We start from the raw sequence: 17,686 nt of genomic DNA, 5'->3' as shown, positions 1-17,686 counted from the left end.
CATATCCTTGAAACAATGACTCGTCTACCTCAATGCAAAATTAATAGTACAGAGAGGAGCACAAATTTGTAATGCAGCTAAACATCTGAGCATGTAAATGTCTAAGAATGATAGAATAGCATTTAGAGTTTGAGGCTTATTAGAAGTATTCTCCAGGTGTTGCACGGTAACCAATTTGTTTAAAAAAAGGGACACATTAAAATCATTGCGAACGTTTAGTGGCGCCATTAAGGATTTTTGATTCCAGGAATTGAGGCTACTCTCCCCTTACTAGGCTCAAATCTAATTAAACCCCGTTGCCCAGGAGCTGCATGACCCTTCGGGTTTAATGCTTCAATGAATACGAAATAATGATAAACTATCATTATTATCGTTTAATTCAAACATTCGTGTCGTTTTCTAATCGATGCCGTTAAACATTGTCACATTTATATCCTCGTTTAACTAAATAAGTAAAGACTGATGTTCATCGTTCATTATATTAATTTGATATACACATCATACCCAGTTTCAGTTGGATACAATGATTAAACACATCTTTTGTAGATACGTGTCTAATCATAGTATTTTTTTTAATTCTTGTAAATGTTAAATGCTATATCTTAGCATTTATCTGGAAATTATTTCTGGTATTGTCAACAACGAACTTTTATTTACACGTGAAGTTCGTGTAAATAAAAGTTAATTTTGTAAATACTGTCTTTTTACCAGATTTATGGACAAGTTTTATAAGTGAATATTTATGGGTAAGTTTTATAAGTGAATTTTTATGGACAAGTTTTATAAGTGAATATTTATGGGTAAGTTTTATAAGTGAATTTTTATGGACAAGTTTTATAAGTGAATATTTATGGGTAAGTTTTATAAGTGAATATTTATGGGTAAGTTTTGTGTACGAATGGTACATAATACCGACAAGATGAGAGTAAGACACATGTGCAACATCTGGGTATCTTTATTGTAGACGTTTCGCCATCCAGTGGCTTTATCAATACAAATTCCAGGACATAACTTGAAGACAGTAGAACTATGTACAGAAGATGAGGTAATCAGTCCCTCAACCTAGGAGTAGGTGCGAACAGCACCATAGTCGTGGAGATTCTGAAGCAGAAGAAAGAATCCTGGCGCTTATATAGTAACGTCAGGTGAAGCAGACGAGGGCAAATTCACTGGTAGGCGGGATTCCCCAGTGGAAGTAGGTCCGTCCCAAAGAGATGGGTTAGTTGTAGTAGTCGTGAAGGTTATGTACATGTCCTCAGAATTAAGATTCCATGATGTTGCAGTGTCTGACAAGTTGTGTACGAATGGTACATAATACCGACAAGATGAGAGTAAGACACATGTGCAACATCTGGGTATCTTTATTGTAGACGTTTCGCCATCCAGTGGCTTTATCAATACAACATCTGGGGATACCCAGATGTTGCACATGTGTCTTAATCTCATCATGTCGGTATTATGTACCATTCGTACACAACTTGTCAGACACTGCAACATCATGGAATCTTAATTCTGAGGACATGTACATAACCTTCACAACTACGACAGCTACTACTACAACTAACCCATCTCTTTGGGACGGACCTACTTCCACTGGGGAATCCCGCCTACCAGTGAATATGCCCTCGTCTGCTACACCTGACGTTACTATATAAGCGCCAGGATTCTTTCTTCTGCTTCAGAATCTCCACGACTATGGTGCTGTTCGCACCTACTCCTAGGTTGAGGGACTGATTACCTCATCTTCTGTACATAGTTCTACTGTCTTCAAGTTATGTCCTGGAATTTGTATTGATAAAGCCACTGGATGGCGAAACGTCTACAATAAAGATACCCAGATGTTGCACATGTGTCTTACTCTCATGGGTAAGTTTTATAAGTGAATATTTATGGACAAGTTTTATAAGTGAATATTTATGGGTAAGTTTTATAAGTGAATATTTATGGGTAAGTTTTATAAGTGAATTTTTATGGACAAGTTTTATAAGTGAATATTTATGGGTAAGTTTTATAAGTGAATTTTTATGGACAAGTTTTATAAGTGAATATTTATGGGTAAGTTTTATAAGTGAATATTTATGGGTAAGTTTTATAAGTGAATATTTATGGACAAGTTTTATAAGTGAATATTTATGGGTAAGTTTTATAAGTGAATATTTATGGGTAAGTTTTATAAGTGAATTTTTATGGACAAGTTTTATAAGTGAATATTTATGGGTAAGATTTATAAGTGAATTTTTATGGACAAGTTTTATAAGTGAATATTTATGGGTAAGTTTTATAAGTGAATATTTATGGGTAAGTTTTATAAGTGAATATTTATGGACAAGTTTTATAAGTGAATATTTATGGGTAAGTTTTATAAGTGAATATTTATGGGTAAGTTTTATAAGTGAATATTTATGGACAAGTTTTATAAGTGAATATTTATGGGTAAGTTTTATAAGTGAATATTTATGGGTAAGTTTTATAAGTGAATTTTTATGGACAAGTTTTATAAGTGAATATTTATGGGTAAGTTTTATAGCTCAATATTTCTTGGAGAGTAAAGTGAACCAATATATTTTTAAATAAAACAGGTAGCTGAAACTCACGTTTCACGTGGTGAGGGTTCGATTTCCAGCGAGGGTAGAAACATTGGGCGTGTTTCTTTATACCGGTTGTCTATGGTCACCCATGAGTAAAACAGGTACCTGGATGTTGTTAGGTAAGACACATATGCAACAGTTAGGTATCTTTATTGTGAAACGTTTCGCCTACACAGTAGGCTTCTTCAGTCAAGTACAGGAAAGGTTGATAGAAGCAGAAGATACTTGAAGACGATGTAATCAGTCCATCACCCTTAAAGTTTTGAGGTGGTCAGTCCCTCAGTCTGGAGAAGAGCATTGTTCCATAGTATGAAACAATATATTGTTTCATACTATGGAACAATGCTCTTCTCCAGACTGAGGGACTGACCACCTCAAAACTTTAAGGGTGATGGACTGATTACATCGTCTTCAAGTATCTTCTGCTTCTATCAACCTTTCCTGTACTTGACTGAAGAAGCCTACTGTGTAGGCGAAACGTTTCACAATAAAGATACCTAACTGTTGCATATGTGTCTTACCTAACAACCTGTCGGTATTTTATACCATTTTAATGTTCTACCTGGATGTTAGTGGACTGGTGTGGGTCGCATCCTGGGTGTTAGTGGACTGGTGTGGGTCGCATCCCGGGACAAAACTGACCTAATTTGCGGGAAATGCTCCACATAACAAGGGACTGGAGGTAAACTGCAGGTTTTCTGTGCAGTAGTATGTCATTGATGTCAGCTATGGTCTGTATACCTTGTACATGTACTGGTACATGTACAAGGTATACTCGAACACCTCCCCCCACCTGACCCCCACCTCCCCCACCCGCCCCTCACCTCCCCCCACCCGCCCCTCACCTACCCCCACCCGCCCCCACATCCACCCACCCGCCCCCCACCTTCCCACACCCGTCCCCCACATCCACCCACCCGCCCCCACTTCCCCCCTCCTCAACCCATCCGCCCCCACCTCCCCCCACCCACACTATATAACACAGCACTATCTTCACTACATAACACAGCACTATCTTCACTATATAACACGACTATCACTAAATGATACACTTTCACTATATAAACACAGCATTATCACTATTCCTATAAGGTACCTAACATTCTTGTGGTGTATAAATAGATTTTTTTGATTATTTTTGCTTGTATCCACCTAGCCTAGTGGTTAGCATATCCAAATGCTTGGTGATTATCACCCTCTCCTGGAGGTCACCCAACCATTGCGAAGGTCTCATATGGTCACCATTCTTAAGAATACTCCTCGTGCATTCGGCAAAAAATGCAGAGTTGTTTCCAGCGATTATCTACTTGGTGGACATGTTCTACCCAAGGGTCATGGTCGCTTTGTAGTGACGAAGGAAACCCCTCACGTTGTCTCTCTGTACTTCTGCCTAGATGGAACCTTAATCTACTACAATGGCGGCAATCCTCAGTTCGCCAACAAAATAGTAAATGACTACTTCAACCAGCACCCCTGCTTCAGAAGACTCCTAAGTGTTGGTGAGGTACGGCAGTATGCTGGTACCTGCGTCTACCATGCTAGAGCATTCATGGACATAGTTGTTAGTTCCAAGCTCACGGACCCTGATGACATCATCCGCTGGTTCACCATCAGGATGAAATATAACCCGGATATTACAGCAATCAACATAGTCAAGTCAATGTTGACTGAATTCAATAATGATATAGTTACTTCCTGCAATGATCCACAAGAGAGCGTATTGTTGGCAGACGTTAAAGCTCATCTACTAGTTGCTAACAAGAAGACTCGTAAGCGTCCACTGGACGCTGAGACGCCTTCAACACCTCCACAAAAGATGATTAAACTCTGAATGATCACATAAAGAGAACACCAAGAAGTTGTCCGTGTGTGTGTGTGTGTATGTGTGTATGTGTTTGTGTTTATGTGTGTATTTATGATTTATATTTTGCATTTATATATTTAGGATAAATTCAATAACAATGGTACATCATTTTTTTAGACTTCCATCTTAGTATACCTTAGTATACCTGAATAAACTTACTTAATTATTCAAGTCTTCTCTGTATCCTACCATGTAAGGTACACTGAATTTTTATTTAGTTTAAAAGTTGTTATTATTCCAAAGAAAGGTACCTTGATGCCAGTGAGGACCTCTTGATCTGAGCAATGTTACCTGTTCTCCCCTTCCTTGAATATTTTATATTCCCCCAGGCGCTGTGACCACTACGGATTTAGCGTTTTTAGCTAAATATAAAGATAATAACTCGTATCAGAGGGCTTTAATAGCTGTAAGTATTAATTAGTATTATTAGTGTAAATAATACCAGTTTGAAGCTCGTGTTAAGAGCCTTAATATCTAACATTGTTGGGACTTTGGCTGTGCTAAGAGACTATAATATTGTTGTCGGGTGCATTAACCCGCACATACGATAAATAAACTATATGACGACGATTCGGTCCGACTTGGACCATTTACAAGTCACACTAACACATGAAGGAAAGAGAGCCAGCATTTATAGGAGAGGAAGGCAGAGACGGGGCAAAGAGAGGAAAGAAAAGTGGAGAAAGTGGTAGTGGTAATGCCTGGAGTGAAAGTAATAGTGGTAGAAGTAGGTAGAGGAAGTAGTGGTAGAAGTAGGTAGAGGAAGTAGTGGTAGAAGTAGGTAGAGGAAGTAGTGGTAGGAACACAAGAGACAACGTGAAGTGAAACAAACAATAGTAATAATAGAAGTAGTAGAGTAAGTCAAAGGACAAGACAAATGAGCAGTGCAGGAGAGCTGATGACCCACGAGGGTGGGACCAGAAACACGGAGAAACTGAAGGACAGAACACACCCAAGAAGGAAGGAAGACAAATAAAATATTGAAAGGAGAAGCGGTAAGGAGAGAAGAAAAATATCAGGCTAAGTCACGAGGGCTCTGAAGTTTGGAGCATTTGAGAGTGTAATGAGAAAGGAAGGCATCTACAGAGACAAAGCCAAGACTCAGATTCGTATAAGGAATACTTCAACAATACGGCGTCTGTGAAGGCTAGAAGAATGGTAGACAGTTTTAGTAGAGGACCAGTTAATAGGATGACTGTGATCTCTAGCATAACAGAAAAGAGCATTACTGGTGTCGGCAAGTCACTTCTTTTGTGATCTATAAGTCTGTCAGAAAGAGAACAGCCTGTTTCTCCAAAATATTGGAGAGGACAAGAGGAGCAGGAAATAGAGTAGACTCCGGAAGCATCAATAGCAGGTGGAGAGGTACGAAGTTGATTTTTGCGAAGGTTGTTAGTTTAGCGAAAAGTAAGTTTGATGTCTAAGGAACAGAGAGAGTTGTTGAGATGAGAGAGACTGGAAATACAGGGAAGGAAAAGAACAGAAAATTTCACAGGAGTAGAGTGTCTGGGGAAGAAGAAAGTCAGTCCAAATTTTCTCCCAACGTTCAATCACTTTATTAAGGTGTTTGAATTTAAGTCTGAGTTGCTCAGGTTCGAAATAAGTAGGATCCTCTTTGATTTCTTTATCATTCATGGGAGGAACAGGTTCGAGCCTTCTGCCATGGAGTAAATGAGATGGACTTAACACTTCTAAATTGTCCAGATCATCGGTAACATAAGTTAGAGGTCTGTTGTTGACTCTATTTTCTATTTCAGTCACAACTGTACGGAATTCTTCTAAGTCTATTCTCTGACGATGAAGAGTCTTCCTTAAACAACGTTTTACAATGCCGATCATTCTTTCATAAAATCCGCCGTGCCATGGAGATTTAGGAGGAATGTATCTCCAACGACATCTGCGTTGATTCAGCATCTGTTGTACTTCTGGCTGATCAAAGATCTTGCTTATATAAGCAGCACCAGCAACAAAGTTCGTTGCATTATCTGAAATCATCAGTCTGGGACATGCCCTTCTGGCTGCAAACCTTCTGAATAATTTGATAAAGGTTTCAGCAGACATGTCAGTGGCTACTTCTAGATGTACTGCTCTAGTTGTAGCACAAGTGAACAAACAGATGTACACCTTGATGGGAACTTTGTCAACTGTTTTGGTTAAAATTATTGGTCCAGTATAATCTACACCTGTCACCTCAAATGGAGTGATATGACAAACTCTTTCAGAGGGATATGGAGGTGGACCTGGATACTGACATACTCGCATATCGTAGTGACGACAAGTAATACAGTCCTTTATTTGTTTTTTCACACTTTGTCGACCTTGAGGTATCCAGTAGGATTGTCGTATATGACAAAGTGTGTCAGCTACCCCACCATGTAACACGTTACTGTGGGCGTTTTGCACAATCAGTTTTGTTAGCCAATGATTCTTGGGGATCAATATTGGATGTATGGCTTCTTTAGGTAGTGAAGAATTATGAATTCTTCCTCGACATCTTATAATCTTTTCTGAGTCGAGATAAAGTCCTAAAGAATTAATCATGACAAGTTTCTTTGGGGATTTATCTTGTGTTTCTAGAAATTTATATTCTGTAGAGAAAACGTCTTTCTGTATTAGTTTCACCCAGTATTTAATGGGTTCAAGACATTCATAATCAGGTTTTATTCCTTTAATGAATTTAAAGACAAGAGCTGTAACTCTTAAGAGTTTACCCAAAGATGAGTATTTAGATCCATCAATGACTATTTCTGTTGTGTCTGCAGTATTTACACAACTTATTTCTGCTGTGTTCAAGCAGACTGTTTCTTCTGGCATAATGTGAGCTTTTTGCTGAGGCCAGTTATTTTCATCAGAGAGCCAGTTCGGTCCGTGGAGCCATAATTTATTATCCACAAATTTCTTGAGTGGGACACCACGTGACAACATGTCAGCTGGATTCTCTTGGGTAGAGACGTGAAGAAAGAGATAATCTCTCTGCATCTCTTTTATTTCTGCTACTCTGTTCTGTACATAGACCAACTTACTCTTATTATTTCTTAACCACTGGAGAACTGCCTCATTATCACTCCAGATCACGGTTTTTTCAATAGTGAGATGATCAAGTACTTTGTTGAGATAGACAGCTAATTTTGTACCTACATAGAGTGCTGTCAGTTCCAATTGTGGTACTGTTCTGACCTTCAAGGGTGCTACCCTGGCCTTTGAAGTAATTAGTGTACTTCCTTCAGCATTACTCATGTAAGCTACAGCGCCACAAAACTCTGTTGAGATTTTGGCCTTACCAGCTAAGATATAATTATATAATGAACACTTAGCTGATAAATGACAGCAAATCGTCTACACAGCCGCCCCTGCAGACGAGGTCTAGATGCTGTCGAAACCATCACAACAGTGGGCTGTCAAGAGATACAATTTGTAAGTATAAATTACCCCTAGGGGGTGTTATGTCAGCATATTTCATTCGATGATGGCTGACGAACTACTTACTTGTTTGGACTCAAAAGTCCACACCTTACTGCCGATTATAGGTTGATTACAAACTCCTTGTGACTCAAGAATTGCGCAATCCCCCGATCTACAAGAAATTCGTAACATACCTTGCTCTTTGTAACGTGAGCTATGGTGTTCTCAACACCTTCGACAGATATCGGTGACTTGATAGAAGCTGAAGTGTCCTTGGATGTCCACGTCTTCCATTGTCTAGGAAACGCACACTGGTACACTATGTTCAACAAGATTCGTCTTTATTGTTCACAATGTATCACAAGAGAAGCTGATCACACTTCTCTTAAGTGTTTATTGTGTTGTGTGAGACACTTTATTCACACTAACGCACAGATCAGTGTCCTTTGCTGGTTATCCTGGCGTCAGTGTCTCGTAGTAGAGTCAAAGTTAGTCTGCCAGACGCCCCAGCGCTCCATGCCGTCACTGCCCTAATACACAAAAAAAAACGCTGACCTAGTACCTTGCATCCTTGTCACCTCCTCGATGAAGCAAAGCAGAATGTTTGTTTCTTGCTGTCTTAATCATAGACAACAATGTACAATATCTTTACTATGGTAATAAAGTGGGAGCAGGATTTTCCTTAATTGTCCTGCTAAGTAAGAGATGTACTGTCTCTTATAAAAATACACGTTGCAACACCCCTGCAAGGAGCAGAGATCACTTGACCACGCATACGGCATCTGTGATCAATTACTCACTCTAGCAGTAAACAAGACGCTCGCCCCTTCTAGTGGCCCCTCAGGGCTGAGAGGGCTGAAGGGGGCTGAAGGGGGCTGAAGGGGGCTGATACCCCCCTCCTGGAGAAAATTTCTCCACAATGAGGGAAGTGGAAAGCAGAAAAATTACCAAGAAAGGGAGTGAGAATTTTGGCCGACAAAGAGACAAGAAAATAAGAGACAGAATCTATGGAGGAAATGATGGGACGTAGAGGAATATCAGGTAAATAGTAAATAAAAATTTTGTATATATTCAAAGGAGTGTGTTTGTCTCATTCATGAACCTGTTCAAGGACGCTGTAGGGTAAATTTCCGCGCGCGCTCACCCAAAAATCGAAAAAATATGGAAATTGAGTTTATATATACCGAAAAATAGCTCAACTCTTTGGCAACACAATGGTACCAGAATGAATTTTCTACGACGTTTCTACAAGAAATTATAGTCATTTATATCAGGTATGGTGACGGCGATGTTGGTAGCCAGTCTGCTCACGGCCCGTATATTTTTTGGAGTTTTTTCCTTGTTTTTTATCGCTTTTCTTGCATTATTCTTTCTAATATAATAACTGACTATTTGGCATCATAAAACAGTAGGTGGAGCTTATCCTTAGAGTTAGAGACAACAGGAACCAGACGGGAACGCTCGGCAGTGTTCCCGCTCCAGAAAGTGCCAGCAGGAATCACTCATTATTACGCTTATATATCAACTCTACGGCTTATTTGTCTATCAGAATTGATCTAATATGATATAATAAACACTCTAAATAACATACAAACATGTTATATACTCTAGACTGAATAAAATAGGCCATAATATTGCGAGAGGCCATCGGGAATATTTCGATATTATTTGAGTTACTCATGTCCATGTCGTATTCTTTGGTCTCCGAGTAAGAGAAAACGGTGTTTTGAAGAGGATAACTACAATAGAACATCAGTTTACTAAGAAATACACCCAAACAAACGCGATTTTCGCGATTTTTTTTTTTTTGAGACGGGGGCCGGCCGGCGCTCCCGGTCGATATCTCGCAAGTAACTTATTCACCTAATGTCCAAAATTCTTCCTTTATTACTTAATTAAATGGAATAATATTCACAGAAATTGTAGAATAATGATTTCTCTATTTTTCTGTTTACCTGGAGTTTACCTGGAGAGAGTTTCGGGGGTCAACGCCCCCGCGGCCCGGTCTGTGACCAGGCCTCCTGGTGGATCAGTGCCTGCTCAACCAGGCTGTTGCTGCTGGCTGCACGCAAACCAACGTACGAGCCACAGCCCGGCTGATCAGGAACTGACTTTAGGTGCTTGTCCAGTGCCAGCTTGAAGACTGCCAGGGGTCTGTTGGTAATCCCCCTTATGTGTGCTGGGAGGCAGTTGAACAGTCTCGGGCCCCTGACACTTATTGTATGGTCTCTTAACGTGCTAGTGACACCCCTGCTTTTCATTGGGGGGATGGTGCATCGTCTGCCAAGTCTTTTGCTTTCGTAGTGAGTGATTTTAGTGTGCAAGTTCGGTACTAGTCCCTCTAGGATTTTCCAGGTGTATATAATCATGTATCTCTCCCTCCTGCGTTCCAGGGAATACAGGTTTAGGAACCTCAAGCGCTCCCAGTAATTGAGGTGTTTTATCTCCGTTATGCGCGCCGTGAAAGTTCTCTGTACATTTTCTAGGTCGGCAATTTCACCTGCCTTGAAAGGTGCTGTTAGTGTGCAGCAATATTCCAGCCTAGATAGAACAAGTGACCTGAAGAGTGTCATCATGGGCTTGGCCTCCCTAGTTTTGAAGGTTCTCATTATCCATCCTGTCATTTTTCTAGCAGATGCGATTGATACAATGTTATGGTCCTTGAAGGTGAGATCCTCCGACATAATCACTCCCAGGTCTTTGACGTTGGTGTTTCGCTCTATTTTGTGGCCAGAATCTGTTTTGTACTCTGATGAAGATTTAATTTCCTCATGTTTACCATATCTGAGTAATTGAAATTTCTCATCGTTGAACTTCATATTGTTTTCTGCATCCCACTGAAAGATTTGGTTGATGTCCGCCTGGAGCTTTGCAGTGTCTGCAATGGAAGACACTGTCATGCAGATTCGGGTGTCATCATCTGTGCTCAGTTTTTGGAAATATTCCAAATACTTCGGGAGTTATGTGGGAGTAAAGGGCAGATTTTTTTTTGCAATATTCCAGGAACTAACAAACTTTATTTTTTTGTGAAATAAGGATAAGTTTATTTAGAGAAAAGGACCCTCCGAAAATTAGTATAAGCATTGTTCTCTCGGCACCAAGTGTCCAAACAACCTTACGTACTCCCATATAAGAAAAAATTTGGCCACAAGGGCATTTTCAGTAAATCAGTCTTTTCTCAGTTGTTGTTTGAGGTATGTTTTTGATAAATATTTTCAAGAAAGAGTGAAAACACTTCGTCTTGTGCACCAAAACTGGAGGAAATCGGACGGTAAACAAAAGAGTTACAAATTTTGCCCTACAGCGTCCTTCAACCAATATTTAAAGCGGGTAATAACTAAATGTTGGTTTTCGGGGCATTTTGGCCATAAAATAACGATATCCATATTAAGTTGGGTCTTCCACGGATGTAATTTTATATTGTGTAATTGGGAAAACCCAACATAACCTAATGTAACCCAACATAACCTAATAAAATCCAATATTTTCACCTAAGAATTTAGTGTAACCCAACATAAACGTACCGTAACAGAGCCGAATTTACTTCGTTACGGAAATGTAACTGGCGACTTTGTTTGTCAGTGACTGAATAAGCACACTGACTACCTCACACAACATAGAACAAATGACTTGGCTGGCTGGCCTGGTTTGTTGGTCTGGCTGGCCCGGCTGACCTGTATTTTTTTTTAGCAGCCCGCTCCAGGCAGGATTCGAACCCGGGACCCCCGCGGCATTTGAACCAAAATAGAGGTATTATTTTTGCTGATATCTCAGATTAAATGTTTTAAAAAATAACTAATTTATTCCATGATGTATTTGAGTTGTATTATAAAAATAAACAATAAGTCTGGAGTGTCAACGAGAACCAACTTTCACAGTCTTACAGCTGCTTAAAGTTCTGGTGTTAACTAACATCAAGGTACGTGCCTCCATCAAGGACAAAGTTCTGGTGTTAACTAGCATCAAGGTACGTGCCTCCATCAAGGACAAAGTTCTGGTGTAAACTAACATCAAGGTACGTACCTTCCATCAAGGACAAAGTTCTGGTGTTAACTAACATCAAGGTACGTACCTCTATCAAGGACAAAGTTCTGGTGTTAACTAACATCAAGGTACGTACCTCCATCAAGGACAAAGTTCTGGTGTAAACTAACATCAAGGTACATACCTTCCATCAAGGACAAAGTTCTGGTGTTAACTAACATCAAGGTACGTGCCTCCATCAAGGACAAAGTTCTGGTGTTAACTAACATCAAGGTACGTACCTTCCATCAAGGACAAAGTTCTGGTGTTAACTAACATCAATGTACGTGCCTCCATCAAGGACAAAGTTCTGGTGTTAACTAACATCAAAGTACGTACCTCCATCAAAGACAAAGTTCTGGTGTTAACTAACATCAAGGTACGTGCCTCCATCAAGGACAAAGTTCTTGTGTTAACTAACATCAAGGTACGTACCTTCCATCAAGGACAAAGTTCTGGTGTTAACTAACATCAAGGTACGTACCTTCCATCAAGGACAAAGTTCTGGTGTTAACTAACATCAAGGTACGTACCTTCCATCAAGGACAAAGTTCCGGTGTTAACTAACGTCGAGGTACGTACCTTCCATCAAGGACAAAGTTCTTGTGTTAACTAACATCAATGTACGTACCTTCCATGAAGAACAAAGTTCTGGTGTTAAGTAACATCAAGATAAGTACCTTCCATCTAGGACAGATAGGATCAGATAGTGCGGTGACGTCTCAAGGTTTGACCCAAATTACGAAATTCAACGCAGAGAGAAGAGTGTTTCAATACACAGCTATAGGGAGGATACGTATGTGAAGGTCAGTAGTGAACTTAGCTATAGGGGATGATACATATGAGATTCGATAGAGAACTATGAGGGAAAAACATATGATGTTCGATACTGATTACAAAGGATACACATGTGAGGTTTAATATAGAGTATAAGGCCATAGAGAAGATACATGTGTAACGTCCTGTACTGAGTACAAAGCTATAGGGAGGATACACATAAGGCTCGGTACAGGGCACGAAGCTATAGGGATGATACATATTTGTGAGGTTCGATACGGATTACAAAGCTATGGGAGAATACGTGAGGTTCAGTACAGAGTACAAATATGTAGGGAGGTACATATCTATGTAACGTTCAATATAGAGTACAAATCTATGGAGAGGACACAAATGTGATGTTCAATACAGAGTACAAAGCTGTATCGAGGATACAGCTGTGTTACAGAGTACAAAGCTGTATCGAGGATACAGCTGTGTTACAGAGTACAAAGCTGTATCGAGGATACAGCTGTGTTACAGAGTACAAAGCTGTATCGAGGATACAGCTGTGTTACAGAGTACAAAGCTGTATCGAGGATACAGCTGTGTTACAGAGTACAAAGCTGTATCGAGGATACAGCTGTGTTACAGAGTACAAAGCTGTATCGAGGATACAGCTGTGTTACAGAGTACAAAGCTGTATGGCACATACATATATGAGGTACATTTATTTAATTGGGTTTAAAGCCTATGTACAATATACTGGTCATTAAGGCTACATTTCACCTGTGTATCATCAGTCAAGTATACTTTAAACTCTAATATAGAGTGTAAAGTAAACTCAGTGTATACATACACAAATATACACTTCTCCAGTTACATATACACTACTGCCCTCACCTCCAACACATGGAGTGACACACTCTCCAGTATATACACAAGTATAAGGTTACATGTGATGATACAGTGAGACTCGACACATCCATTAGTTTATTAACGACATTGGTCTTGCTTTTACCTATATGATATTATCACGTTAAATTTTTTTGCCTTAATTATAAATTTTCTGCTCGTCCTTAACTACTGGATCTTTATAATTGGATAATGGTACAGTTATTAAGCTAGAAAGTAATTATATGTGTTAAATTCTATACAAGATGTAAATCGTAATAAGAGATGCAAATCAGATGAATTTAGATTCATTAAGGTGATAGTTGACCACAAGTTTGGAAATATAGCTGTAGATATGTGCGACAGGTTACACAGCAGTGCATATTTCTTTTAATCAGGATCACATAGGACCTGAGGAATAGGAGGTTTTCCAGACACGGAAGGAAAGCGGAAGTCCAGCTCCTTGAATCAAGAGCTATCTCAACGGCATTACAGCATCTCCCATTTTAAATGAAATTTGAAGGTATGCAAATGAAAATTTATGGTTGCAAGTAGGACCTTGCACTGGTCAGTAGGTTTACTGTATTATTAAGGACCCCAGGAATGTGGTGACACTTTCTGTACTTAATAAGGAGGGAATAATAGCAAGACTGCACCAGCACTTCCTTAACCACTTAACGGGTCATCACCTGACAGATTCACATCAGGAGATTTTTCAATTTTACCATGTACACCCACCTCAGCTAACTCCACACCTAGGTGCTCCATAGGCGCCATACCATGTACACCCACCTCAGCTAACTCCACACCTAGGTGCTCCATAGGCGCCATACCATGTACACCCACCTCAGCTAACTCCACACCTAGGTGCTCCATAGGCGCCATACCATGTACACCCACCTAAGCCAACTCCACACCTAGGTGCTCCATAGGCGCCATACCATGTACACCCACCTGAGCTGACTCCACACCTAGGTGCTCCATAGATGCCATATCTGACTGGAATCCTATGTTGTCTGCTCCTGCGTTTGACTGACTTTGTTTGACCTGGTTTGTACTGAGGTAGAGGGCGTGACGTGGCATGTATAGTGTGGGCTCAGCCATGGTGTTACACTCCAACAATTGACACCCGTCTTAGACAGTAGTTAAGATATAACTGAGACACCTCGATAAGATTACTTGCTTTCACGTTGAAAAAAACTTGGTACTATCGAGTGATAACTATGACAAGTAGATAAGACTATCTACTAACACTTAAAACACAAATTTAGGAAATATGGATGAAATCGTCACTTGGTATGATGACTCATCACTGGAAATACCGATATAAAAGTTAGATATAATGTAACCCATGAAGGAGAACGCTGAGTACTCACGAATAACTTTACTAAGTATGGGGTAACTCTGATAAATTAGACTCCAGTGACAAGTAAGTAAGTAAGTTTATTCAGGTATACACAAATGTAGTTACATAGATTATCATACATAGCAGCATATGTGTAGTGAACCTGGGATAACCCAAAAAAGTCAGACAGAGTGACTTATTTCCATTTCTATCAGTACTTAACTACAACATCAGGTCCTTAAGCAAACACTAAGTATGCCCGAAATGCCTAGCCATGCTAAGCGTTCTAGTGGTACACTCTGTAAACACAATTTTACTACATGTAAACCAAACAATAACCAAATTTCTGTAAACTCAACATTGTAATCCTTATAGAGAATAAACTTTGAATTTGAATTTGAATTTGAACACTATGATGACCTCCTGGCACTCCTTGAATCACTAAAGACACCCTTCTCCTGCATTATTCTTACTGAGACCTGGCTTAAGCAGGACATAATAGATATCTACCCTCTACCAGGATACACAGCAATTCACAACTGCAGAACAAACCAAGTTGGGGGTGGTATTGCAATCTATTACTCTAACCAATTATCTTGTATTAGCACCACTTGCTTTAGTGATGAATATGGAGAATACATTTTTGCTAATTTTACTGTAAAAAAACTTAAGACGCCTATAACAATCGGTGCCATTTACCGGATACCCCACACAAACATCCCAAACTTCAGTGAGAAACTAAAGGCACTAATAACAAACAGACAAATGAATAAGCACCACCTTCTCTTAGATGGAGACTTCAACATCAACCTTGGCTTACTAGATGATCAGCCTGTAACTGATTTCATCAACAATATGAACAACACACTTCTCATACCAACAATAACTAAACCAACCAGGCTCACTGAGACAAGTGCAACCATAATAGACCACATATGGACCAATATACTAGCCCCCCTTAAATCAGGGATAATCACAGATAGCACTACAGACCACTACCCTACCTTCCTCCTGACAAACATTAGTAAACCACCACTTGAATACAACAAAATTTCATTTAGACTCCATGATGAGGCCTCAATAAGGAAGTTCACAGCTGACCTAGAGACTGTTGACTGGCCTACAGAATTCTCCAAGGCCAATGGTATTGACGACTGGACATTTTTCTTAACAAATTACTTAGACTATACAACAAACATTGTCCTATAAAAACGAAACAGACCACAAACAAACGGCTTGGTTGCCCATGGCTAACCAGCACCATTCTGAAATCCATTGATAAGAAACACCAATATGAAAAGCAATATAGACAGGGCTTAATACACAAAGATATTCTTAAACACTATTCATCAGTCCTCACCAAAGTAATAAAGAAAGCCAAACAACTATACTACTCCAGTAGATTCACTGACACAAGAGGAGATATAAAAAAGACCTGGAAAACACTCTCTCAGATTCTAGGGATCCAAAAACTGAAAAAAAACAAGAATATTGCCCTAACTAAACCTAATGAAACACCACTGCATCCCAATGACACAGCTAACAAGATAAACGATTTCTTCTCAACCATAGGTTCTAATCTCGCCAATAAAATCCCACATACCAATGCCCGTGCCGGGGACTACCTAGATGGGAATTTCCCAAATTCCTTCTATCTTGCTCCAACTGAGCCCATGGAAGTCACCGAGATTATAAAGTCACTTAAAAATAACTCAGGGAATCTGTCTCATGTCCCACCATTATTGTACAAGAGAGCGGCCCATGTCCTCTCGCATGCTATCTCATTACTTTTTAACTAGTCACTAGAAACTAGCACCTTCCCGAAACTACTCAAGACGGCAAGGGTTACACCAATACATAAAGGTGGTGACCCTACAGACTTAAACAACTATAGGCCAATATCAAACTTACCATTGTTATCCAAAATCTTTGAGAAACTCGTGCACATGAGACTATATTCATTTATAACAGCACAAAACATACTCAACCCCTGCCAATTTGGATTCAGGAAAAATAAAAGCACTAACGATGCAATCATAAAAATGCTAGATCTGCTTTACACAGCATTGGAAAATAAGGAATATCCACTAGGAATTTTTATTGACCTAAGAAAAGCTTTTGACACAGTAGACCACGGCATCCTACTCCACAATAGGTATTAGTATGTCACCATTAAAGACACAGCATCAACAACACAGCCACTTGATATCGGAGTTCCGCAGGGAAGTGTCCTTGGTCCCCTGCTCTTCCTCATATACATCAATGATCTTCCAAACGTATCTCAACACCTGAACCCCATTCTCTTTGCTGACGACACGACTTATGTCATCTCTCACCCTAATCTTGCCACCCTCAACACCATTGTTAATGAGGAGCTGATCAAAATATCGACTTGGATGACAGCCAATAAACTTACGCTTAACGCTGACAAAACCTACTACATTATGTTTGGTAGCAGAGCAGGAGATGCGCAAATTAACATTAAGATCGACAACACTCTAATTGCCAGGCATAATGAGGGCAAATTCCTAGGCCTATACCTCGACAACAACCTGAACTTCAGCACCCATATCCAACACATAACCAAAAAAGTATCCAAAACGGTTGGGATCCTCTCCAAGATACGATACTACGTGCCGCAAACTGCCCTTCTCACACTATACCATTCACTTATATATCCATACCTCACCTATGCTATTTGTGCTTGGGGATCAACTGCAGCAACACACCTAAAGCCAATAATAACCCAACAAAAAGCTGCAGTAAGAATAATCATTAAATCCCATCCCTGGCAACACACCCCCCCACTCTTCA

General features: G+C 39.8%; 1 protein-coding gene across 1 annotated transcript in view; it reads right to left on the bottom strand.

Annotated features, from left to right (window-relative positions):
- The window catches only part of LOC128688143 (uncharacterized transporter YutK), a 105,486-nt gene extending 90,807 nt beyond the window's left edge, over positions 1-14,679 (bottom strand). The window contains exon 1 of the mRNA XM_070091508.1: positions 14,482-14,679. Within this exon, the coding sequence (XP_069947609.1) occupies positions 14,482-14,631 (150 nt within the window). The 5' untranslated portion in view covers positions 14,632-14,679. The remainder of the gene's footprint in view (positions 1-14,481) is intronic.
- Positions 14,680-17,686: the final 3,007 nt, after the last annotated feature.

Source organism: Cherax quadricarinatus, chromosome 35 (assembly GCF_038502225.1).
Source record: "Cherax quadricarinatus isolate ZL_2023a chromosome 35, ASM3850222v1, whole genome shotgun sequence".
Classification (NCBI taxonomy): Eukaryota; Metazoa; Arthropoda; class Malacostraca; order Decapoda; family Parastacidae; genus Cherax; species Cherax quadricarinatus.
This window is presented reverse-complemented; position numbering and strand designations above follow the sequence as displayed.